The sequence below is a fragment of the Notolepis coatsorum genome, assembly GCF_963971535.1.
Source record: "Notolepis coatsorum genome assembly, chromosome: 6".
Taxonomy (NCBI): Eukaryota; Metazoa; Chordata; class Actinopteri; order Aulopiformes; family Paralepididae; genus Notolepis; species Notolepis coatsorum.
Window position 1 is genome coordinate 10,161,531 of NC_140170.1, and position 12,115 is coordinate 10,173,645.

At 41.9% G+C, this 12,115-nt stretch overlaps 1 protein-coding gene across 4 annotated transcripts in view; it reads right to left on the reverse strand.

The window, feature by feature from the left end:
- Positions 1 to 9,942, reverse strand: part of fam219aa (family with sequence similarity 219 member Aa) — a 61,609-nt gene extending 51,667 nt beyond the window's left edge. For all 4 annotated transcript variants that reach the window (XM_084317710.1, XM_084317709.1, XM_084317708.1 and 1 more), the window contains exon 1: positions 9,746 to 9,942. In XM_084317710.1, coding sequence (XP_084173836.1) covers positions 9,746 to 9,805 — 60 coding nt within the window. In that variant the 5' untranslated portion in view covers positions 9,806 to 9,942. The remainder of the gene's footprint in view (positions 1 to 9,745) is intronic.
- Between the last annotated feature and the right edge of the window lie 2,173 nt (positions 9,943 to 12,115).

Genomic DNA, 12,115 nt, shown 5'->3' on the forward strand with positions numbered 1-12,115 from the left:
ATCGCTCTGTGTCCTCGCAGGACGGCTACATGGCAGAGAGGAGCCGGGACCCTTCAGCAGCAGCATCAGAGTGCGGTTCAGAGTAGCGGTGGGGGGGGGGAAATATCGATACGTAGTAGGGCTGAGTCCAAACGTTCGAACGTTCGGACCTTCGTTCGTACCGTTGGCATTCGAATTCTAAATCAAGTAATCAACATTAGAATATTAAATTCTTAATAAAAAAAATTATATTTTTTTTTTTTATTTATTCATTCTGTTTAAACCAATGGGGTTTTTCTTCACAGTGGCAGATAAATATCACTAATATTACCGAACTCAGTCTAAAAGGTCTATTCTGTCTCCGTTATCCCCTGCCCGTCGCCGTCGGCAGATCGCTGCGGGAGGAGCTCCCTTGGCGACACCACAACACCAACGTTACACAGCGCTGTAGCAAAACACCTCTCTCTCCTCACTTTTATTCTCCAATTAACGGTTATCTTTGTCTCCCCGAGTGGCTCAGCTGTATATACAAAACGAACGGTATAACTTTGTCTCCGTTCCAACGTGCGCTGTAAGCAGCGGCGATACAAGGAGCATATACGGGCGAACAATAAAACACTATCAGGTCAACAGTAAATATATATCTTACAAATAAAACTATATATATATATATATAGAGAGAAAATAATAATAGGGCTCGACGACCGCGTTACACTCTCCCAGGTCGCACGTATTTTTCAGACATTGCCCTGTACCCGAGCTCTATACCAGGCAGTGTATTCGCACATTGATAGCCTTCTGAAAGAAGACGTTTCTTCAATTAGCTTTACCAGTGATATTTGGAGCTCTGATGTCAGCCCCATGACAGTGGATTGACGCAGACTTCCAACTCCGTAAAGCGCTCCTGCATTACCAAGAGTTCTCCGGCTCCCATACTGCTGCAGCGCTGGCATGGCAACAGCGTTCTAGAATATGTTCCAGACGTGGCATATTCCGAAAGAAAATATTCATGTCATACTCCGTGATAATGCCCGAAACGTGGTCAAGACGCAGGATTACAACGTTTGGGATGTATGGCCCACGGCGCGCTTCAGCTGGCTGTCCAGTGTCCCCGCCAATGTTCTGAGACATATTTATATATTTGTATAAATGTTAGGCTATTTGAATCCACCATTTAGGGCTGGTGTATTCAAATAGCCTAACAAATTAAATGTAATATGTCTCGGAACATTAGAAGCCAAAACGAAGTTTAGCCTGTTTTAAAAGACAGCCTAAAAAAAATTGCCTTTTACCACCGCTTAGCCTATATTCTACATTCTGACAGAGTGGAGGGACTGGGAGACCCATGTTACTGACCAGACACTCTATATCAGTGATGGCTGTTTACTGCAGAGTGGAGGGACTGGGAGACCCATGTTACTGACCAGACACTCTATATCAGTGATGGCTGTTTACTGCAGAGTGGAGGGACTGGGAGACCCATGTTACTGACCAGACACTATATCAGTGATGGTTGTTTACTGCAGAGTGGAGGGACTGGGAGACCCATGTTACTGACCAGACACTCTATATCAGTGATGGCTGTTTACTGCAGAGTGGAGGGACTGGGAGACCCATGTTACTGACCAGACACTCTATATCAGTGATGACTGTTTACTGCAGAGTGGAGGGACTGAGAGACCCATGTTACTGACCAGACACTCTGTATCAGTGATGGCTGTTTACTGCAGAGTGGAGGGACTGGGAGACCCATGTTACTGACCAGACACTCTATATCAGTGATGGCTGTTTACTGCAGAGTGGAGGGACTGGGAGACCCATGTTACTGACCAGACACTCTATATCAGTGATGTCTGTTTACTGCAGAGTGGAGGGACTGGGAGACCCATGTTACTGACCAGACACTCTGTATCAATGATGGCTGTTTACTGCAGAGTGGAGGGACTGGGAGACCCATGTTACTGACCAGACACTCTGTATCAGTGATGGCTGTTTACTGCAGAGTGGAGGGACTGGGAGACCCATGTTACTGACCAGACACTCTATATCAGTGATGGCTGTTTACTGCAGAGTGGAGGGACTGGGAGACCCATGTTACTGACCACACACTCTATATCAGTGATGGCTGTTTACTGCAGAGTGGAGGGACTGGGAGACCCATGTTACTGACCAGACACTCTATATCAGTGATGGCTGTTTACTGCAGAGTGGAGGGACTGGGAGACCCATGTTACTGACCAGACACTCTATATCAGTGATGGCTGTTTACTGCAGAGTGGAGGGACTGGGAGACCCATGTTACTGACCAGACACTCTATATCAGGGATATCTGTTTACTGCCATGTTACTGACCAGACACGGCTGTCGGAATATAGATCTATTTAACACTTATTCGCAGAACAAAAATATCACTCACACTCACAGCACCTCTAACCTGGAACCTACGACTAGGCCTGCCCGAAAGTTTATGACAGCTGTAAAAGCTTTGTTTACATGTGAAATGTACACACCTCTATTTCGAGGGACGACGGGTAAAAAGAAAATGCCATTCATCTCCGCCGTGCAATTTGACTTTCACTGTGAAAGTCAACGGAGAGAGCGGCCAAGAAAAGGTTTAGCTAAATTGCGCCCGTCTGTACTTTCACTTATACTTGACGGGCGGATGATGAATTAGCCCAGATTTTCTTGTAGCCCTCAGGGAGGGACAGGACTCGAACACCATTAACCACACACGTGTAGTAAAGTATTCTGATAAAGAATCCCCTGAACACCGGAAATCCCATTAAGTCCCGTTCGAATGTAAAGAAGGGAGTTGGTCTCTGTCTCTGCTTTGTTGGCAGGAAATGAGGAAAGACAAAAAAAATATCGCGAGTGACAACTTAAGAGGTTCCAAAGACTAAATAATATCACCAGTGACCACTTAAGAGGTCCCAAAGACTAGATAATATCACAAGTGACCACGTAAGAGGTCCCAAAGACTAGATAATATCACAAGTGACCACTTAAGAGGTCCCAAAGACTAGATAATATCACCAGTGACCACTTAAGAGGTCCCAAAGACTAGATAATATCACAAGTGACCACTTAAGAGGTCCCAAAGACTAGATAATATCACAAGTGACCACTTAAGAGGTCCCAAAGACTAGATAATATCACAAGTGACCACTTAAGAGGTCCCAAAGACTAGATAATATCACAAGTGACCACGTAAGAGGTCCCAAAGACTAGATAATATCACAAGTGACCACGTAAGAGGTCCCAAAGACTAGATAATATCACAAGTGTCCACTTAAGAGGTCCCAAAGACTAGATAATATCACAAGTGACCACGTAAGAGGTCCCAAAGACTAGATAATATCACAAGTGACCACTTAAGAGGTCCCAAAGACTAGATAATATCACAAGTGACCACTTAAGAGGTCCCAAAGACTAGATAATATCACAAGTGACCACGTAAGAGGTCCCAAAGACTAGATAATATCACAAGTGACCACGTAAGAGGTCCCAAAGACTAGATAATATCACAAGTGACAACGTAAGAGGTCCCAAAGACTAGATAATATCACAAGTGACCACGTAAGAGGTCCCAAAGACTAGATAATATCACAAGTGACCACGTAAGAGGTCCCAAAGACTAGATAATATCACAAGTGACCACTTAAGGTCCCAAAGACTAGATAATATCACAAGTGACCACTTAAGAGGTCCCAAAGACTAGATAATATCACAAGTGACCACTTAAGAGGTCCCAAAGACTAGATAATATCACAAGTGACCACGTAAGAGGTCCCAAAGACTAGATAATATCACAAGTGACCACTTAAGAGGTCCTTGTGCGGTGGTTTGTCAACCAAAAAAGCGCCAAAAGATAGAAAAGAAACTAGCAGAGCCAGAACTGTACAACTCCGCCACTGTTCTTTTGGTACTTGAATCGCTTTCAAACCAGCTGCAGCCTGAGAACTGGAGTGTGAGGGGCTGTAACACTAAAGATGGCGGCTACGACAAAGAATTGCTGCTAAATAAACATACATTTGTTGTTTAAAGGGGAACTATTTTACTATTTCTTTCACTATTTGGGCACTTTTACACAATTCCTGTGAGTTTATGGAACACCTCTGTAATTATAATTTTTTTTAATTCATTGTTTTGTATTTCTAATCAAGTCCTCAAAAACAGCATTTTTCTACCTCAAGATCTCGAGCCGTTTTGAGGCTGGGCTCCTAAACCACTGTGTGGCCTGGTGGCATCTGCCACATTATTATGCAGCTGAGTCTCTCTGACATCACAAATCAGCACATTTTCAGATGACTCAGTTCAGTGAGGGTGAATATTGTGAGAGGAGAATAGGAAGAATGCGCCAATATGAGAATTAGAGACAGATCATATTAATATAAGTCCACATAGCTAGGAAACAATGCTAAACACTGAAAAAGGCCATTTATAAGATAGTTCCCCTTTAAATAATAATACAAAATAAATCATTTTTTTTATACTAATAAAAAACTATATGAAAAATTGTATCATGATATACCGTGATCACTTTACCTCACTACTACCTACAGCCATCACTTTACCTCACTACTACCTACAGACATCACTTTACCTCACTACTACCTACAGACAGACATCACTTTACCTCACTACTACCTACAGACATCACTGTACCTCACTACTACCTACAGACAGACATCACTTTACCTCACTACTACAGACAGACATCACTTTACCTCACTACTACAGACAGACCTCACTTTACCTCACTACCACCTACAGACATCACTGTACCTCACTACTACCTACAGACATCACTTTACCTCACTACTACCTACAGACATCACTTTACCTCACTACCACCTACAGCCATCACTTTACCTCACTACTACCTACAGCCATCACTTTACCTCACTACTACCTACAGACATCACTTTACCTCACTACTACCTACAGACATCACTTTACCTCACTACTACCTACAGACATCACTTTACCTCACTACTACCTACAGACATCACTTTACCTCACTACTACCTACAGCCACCACTTTACCTCACTACTACCTACAGTCATCACTTTACCTCACTACTACCTACAGACATCACTTTACCTCACTACTACCTACAGACATCACTTTACCTCACTACTACCTACAGACATCACTTTACCTCACTACTACCTACAGACATCACTTTACCTCACTACTACCTACAGCCACCACTTTACCTCACTACTACCTACAGTCATCACTTTACCTCACTACTACCTACAGACATCACTTTACCTCACTACTACCTACAGACATCACTTTACCTCACTACTACCTACAGACATCACTTTACCTCACTACCACCTACAGACATCACTTTACCTCACTACCACCTACAGACATCACTTTACCTCACTACTACCTACAGACATCACTTTACCTCACTACTACCTACAGCCATCACTTTACCTCACTACTACCTACAGACATCACTTTACCTCACTATTACCTACAGACATCACTTTACCTCACTACTACCTACAGACATCACTTTACCTCACTACTACCTACAGACATCACTTTACCTCACTACTACCTACAGCCACCACTTTACCTCACTACTACCTACAGACATCACTTTACCTCACTACTACCTACAGACATCACTTTACCTCACTACTACCTACAGACATCACTTTACCTCACTACTACCTACAGACATCACTTTACCTCACTACTACCTACAGCCACCACTTTACCTCACTACTACCTACAGACATCACTTTACCTCACTACTACCTACAGTCATCACTTTACCTCACTACTACCTACAGACATCACTTTACCTCACTACTACCTACAGACATCACTTTACCTCACTACTACCTACAGACATCACTGTACCTCACTACTACCTACAGACATCACTTTACCTCACTACTACCTACAGACATCACTTTACCTCACTACTACCTACAGACATCACTTTACCTCACTACTACCTACAGCCACCACTTTACCTCACTACTACCTACAGACATCACTTTACCTCACTACTACCTACAGCCATCACTTTACCTCACTACTACCTACAGACATCACTTTACCTCACTACTACCTACAGCCATCACTTTACCTCACTACTACCTACAGACATCACTTTACCTCACTACTACCTACAGACATCACTTTACCTCACTACTACCTACAGACATCACTTTACCTCACTACTACCTAGACATCACTTTACCTCACTACTACCTACAGCCACCACTTTACCTCACTACTACCTACAGACATCACTTTACCTCACTACTACCTACAGTCATCACTTTACCTCACTACTACCTACAGACATCACTTTACCTCACTACTACCTACAGACATCACTTTACCTCACTACTACCTACAGACATCACTTTACCTCACTACTACCTACAGCCATCACTTTACCTCACTACTACCTACAGCCACCACTTTACCTCACTACTACCTACAGCCACCACTTTACCTCACTACTACCTACAGACATCACTTTACCTCACTACTACCTACAGCCATCACTTTACCTCACTATTACCTACAGACATCACTTTACCTCACTACTACCTACAGACATCACTGTACCTCACTACTACCTACAGACATCACTTTACCTCACTACTACCTACAGACATCACTTTACCTCACTACTACCTACAGACATCACTTTACCTCACTACTACCTACAGCCACCACTTTACCTCACTACTACCTACAGACATCACTTTACCTCACTACTACCTACAGTCATCACTTTACCTCACTACTACCTACAGACATCACTTTACCTCACTACTACCTACAGACATCACTTTACCTCACTACTACCTACAGACATCACTTTACCTCACTACTACCTACAGCCATCACTTTACCTCACTACTACCTACAGACATCACTTTACCTCACTACTACCTACAGACATCACTTTACCTCACTACTACCTACAGCCACCACTTTACCTCACTACTACCTACAGCCATCACTTTACCTCACTACTACCTACAGCCATCACTTTACCTCACTACTACCTACAGACATCACTTTACCTCACTACTACCTACAGACATCACTTTACCTCACTACCTACTAGAGCTGTTTCCCCGAAGCCTGTTTTTGGGCTTCGAACTTCGTCAGGGTTTTTCGAACGGACGTTCGAACCTTCGTTTTTCATTTAAAAAAAGATATTCAAATTAGATTAAAAGTGATTAAATAAGTTTTTTTTTTTTTATTAAATCAACTTTGTTTAATGAATATAACTCATCAGTTTTAATACTATAATATTAATGTAGCCTAATCTTTATCTGCCACTGTGAAGAAAAACCCCATTGGTTTAAACGGAATGAATAGACGCATAACAAAGAAATATATAAAAAAAAAGATTACCCCACTACCCCCTACAGCCATCGCTTTCAAAGGGACAGCTGTTGGAGCTTGAAGTGGGGAGAATCACGCTTGCATATCAATATCATCTACGTGATAGTAATGGTAATCACAAAGGTTATAATAAGCCTATGTTGTGTCTACAACAGCCCTACACTGTAATCATAACAATCTTAACTACCTACCTCATACTAATAGTCTATCCATATAACTCTGTATGATAGCATGGATATACAATAGTGCTGTATATACCATACATTTATATTTGCCTATAAATACCTGCATATAATGCTTCTATACCTACTTATACACCTGCATATAACTGTATATACAAATATATATATTTATTCTTACAGTATATATATAATATATCCTGTCTGTACATACCTGCATATAATCCTTTTTACATATCTGTTAGATACTATATCTATATATTAACTGTACATATCCCTTACCTATTCTTACTAGTAGTTACGCTGCTGGTCAGTACGACTTACTATCATAGTGTGTTTATACCTGTATCACTGTACATATTAATAGCACAACTCTGTACATACATCTGATAGCACTATTACTCAGTAATACTGATTTATATATGTTATACCCAGTTTAATCACCTGCACATTGTATATTACTATTGCACTTTACTGTTACATGTGCACTCTGGCTGGATGCCAAACTTGTACTTACTGTATGCTGCATGATGACAATCGATCTGCTTGTATATCAATATCATCTACGACGTGGTAATAATGGTAAACACAGCAGAAAGATTATAAGCATAACATTAAAAAAGAGGCTCAGTCTGATTTCACAGATGGTCTTACACTACTACAACATACAACAAGTCAGGCCCTTATAACCCAGATGGCACGGCATGCCCCTCACGCATTGTATGCCCTCGGTCGCAGCAAATATCTATTGTGATTTGATTTCACTGGCTGGTTAAGCACACTATGAATAGTCTTTTTTTTTTCCTGTGGATTGTGAGCAGCTGAACCTAGCCATCCAATCATAACAGCCAGCCACCTCTCTGGCCAGCCAGCCATCAGTCACAGCCTCGCAGTCTCTGCAACATCGCCTGTTCTACACGCCTGAGACAGAGAGCACTCATTCACACACCGTTTTTATTGGGTTGGACTCGCCACTAATTGGGCACCGCGACCATCCCCGGGTAACACGTGATTGATTGATTGATTGATTGCAAATTGTATTAACAGATTAGCAGAATGGGTACAATATAGTACGGCTCAATACACACAATTGTTAAGGGGATGGAGACCAGAGAAAGACTTCCGTCTTGTTTACATCAGGGTCCCCCATTTTCAATTCATCATAACATACATGACATACAGATAAGACAGTACTGTTACATCTAGACATTTATGACATACCAGATCTACAAATATACAGTACTGTTCATGAGTACAAAAATTGTCTAAAAAGAGAGTATACATTTGAGGGGGAAGAAACTGTACATTGGAGGAGGTTGGGTAGGTGGGGTGGGGGGTTGGGTAGGTGTGGGGTGGGGGGGAACTGTACATTGGAGGGGGTTGGGTGGGGGGGGGGTTGGGTAGGCGGGTGGGGGGGGGGGGGGGACTGTACATTGGAGGGGGTTGGGTTTGGACGTCACTAGAAACACTCAAATGTCATCATGAAAACGGTGTGAATGAGTGCTATTCTCAGGCATGTGCATAGACAGGGTCCAAGGGGGGCTTGCTTGAGCCCCTGCCCTATTTGCCATCAGAGTCAAAAAAGTGCTATTTTTGTTAATTGTATTCATATTTTAATTGAAATTCTATCAAGTAGTAGAGTATGTAAATGTATAGTACTAGTATCCACAAGAATATACACCATATCAATTCAAAACATAGTGAGTGAGTGATGGATGGTGGGGGGGGGGGGGGGGGGGGGCAAATGGGGTGAGGGCCCCCTTTTATTTTTTAGCATGCCCCCCCCAAAATGTCTGTGCATGGCCCTGGCTTGTTATATCTCCATATATTATTATGGATCCTGGCCAGAAACGGATGGAAAGAGGCGCAGAAGAGAAGAAGACATGTCACTGTGTGGTTTGTCTCTTTACGGTTCATCGTGGGATGATAGGTTATTATTATAATCTCCCTGCATTCATCCAGAACACAAAAGTAAACAGCTGCTGTGTTCATCATCATCTCTCTCTTATTATCGATCCGTGGCATCACAACATCCTAAATGTGAAATGATCAATTGCTTGTGCATTGGCCGTACGCATTGCCGTGTATCCCGGTTGTTGTAAATATAATAAGCAATGCATATTGTAAAATAATGCAATCAGAGAAACAGAATTTGCATAAATTGTGCAGGATCTCCTCTTCTTACCAGGGGCTGCGTCTCTCCGTTCACAGGAGGCACTTGAAACCTGTCGATTTCTTCCATCATCTTTTTGGACACAAAGCTACTGATGATGATTCCGACCTCGATGTTTTTTTCATAAACAGGGGGTTCAGTCTAATAATAATAACGATCCTGGTCTTGGTCTGAGCCTCCGGTTCTCAGCATTCTAGCGTTTTGTTTTCCTCCGGGCCGTCACTCAGAGGTGACTCGACAGCAGAGCAGCAGCGACGCCTTACTTCCGGGTACACTCATGAATATTCATGACTCTCCCGTCCAATCACGGACAGACGAGGTGTTGTTGTATGTCAAAAATAACAAAACAATAAGGAATGATGGCAGACAGGGAATAGAAGAGAGATAGTGTTATTCTATTTCTGTTTTAATTTAATGTTTTTTTTACAAATTAAAAATATACATTCTATGTATTGATTGATTGATTCATTGATTGAAAATTGTATTAACAGATTGCAGAATGGGTACAATACAGTACGGCTCAATACACACAATTGTTAAGGCGATGCAGAAAGACTTTCGTCTTGTTTATCATCATAACATATATAACATACATGACATACAGATAGACATTACTGCTACATCTATACATGTATGACATACCAGATTTACAAATACAGTACTGTTTGTAATACAAAAAGCGTATTGTAGTATTAATATGTACCATGATAGATATATAGAAGACACTATGGTAGTAAGCCATACTGGCCAGCGCAGTGTAACTAGTAAGAGTAAGTAAGGGATATGTACAGATTTAGATATAGTATCTACAGATATGTAAAAATGATTATAGGTATGTACAGTACAGACAGATGGTGGATATATGCTGTAAATATAAATATATAAATCTATATATTCGGTATATACATCACTATTGTACATGCAGAGTATATGGGTGTATCATAGTAATCATAATAATCATAACTACCTACCTCATACTATAGGGCAGTTGTAGACAGTAAAAGCAGTGGGTCGGTATAAATTAAGTATAGGCAACAGAGGTCAAAGTTCATACAGTATGGGAAACAGAGCCTAGGGTGTCAATGTGGTACAGAGTTCAGGGAGATGACAGCTGGAGGAAATAATTGATTGATTGATTGAATGATTGATTGATTGATTGATTGATTGATTGATTGATTGATTGATTGATTGATTGATTGATTGATTGATTGAATTGATTGAAAACTTTATTAACAGATTAGCAGAATGGGGTACAATACAGTACGGCTCAATACACACAATTGTTAAGGGGATGCAGACCAGAGAAAGACGTTCGTCTTGTTTATATCAGGGTCCCCCATTTTCAATTCCTCATACAGAAGCTGTTCCTGAGTCTGCTTGACTCGGGGTTCCTGTAGCGTCTCCCGGAGGGGAGGAGGAGGGCAAACATTTAGATTCCCTTTATTCTTTCTTTTCTTCTTCTTTTTTTAGACATAATACCTTTGGCTGTTAGCATCCGTGTCCTGGTTTATCTGACGTGCTGCTCTGCTCCCAGCCTCCAGGGGGCCGAGCGGGTTCTGCTCCCAGGGGGCCGAGCGGGTTCTGCTCCCAGGGGGCCGAGCGGGTTCTGCTCCCAGGGGGCCGAGCGGGTTCTGCTCCCAGGGGGCCGAGCGGCTCAAAAGACCAAAGACAAAAGCAGTTGTACCGCTGGTGAGATAAAGGGCCGCGGTGCAGCTTCTACAAAACAACAGAGACATATTAACATCATCACACAGGCCGGGGCTGCGGGAGTTACTTTCTAAATGTAATCTCTTGATTACTGATTAACAATGAATGAATGAATGAATGAATGAATGAATGAATGAATGAATGAATGAATGAATGAATGAATGAATGAATGAATGAAAACTTTATTTAACAGATTGCAGAATGGGTACAATACAGTACGGCTCAATACACACAATTGTTAAGGGGATGCAGACCAGAGAAAGACTTCTGTCTTGTTTACATCAGGGTCCCCCATTTTCAATTCATCATGACATACATGACATACAGATAGACAGTACTGTTACATCTAGACATTTATGACATACCAGATCTACAAATATACAGTACTGTTCATGAGTACAAAAATAGTCTAAAAAGAGAGTATACATTTGAGGGGGAAGAAACTGTACATTGGAGGAGGTTGGGTAGGTGTTTGTCTTGTTTACATCAGTTTGAGTTTGTTACTTGATCAGAAGAGAATGGACTCTGTTTTGCCCAGGTGTAATGATAGTTTGTTATCAGCGAGCCAGGTGCAGATTCTGCCGAGTTCAGAGCTGAGGGTTTTTTCAACCTGTAACTTGTTCTTCTCAGAGATCAGCAGACGGTCTGGGAGACCCGTGTTCGACTCTCCCTCTG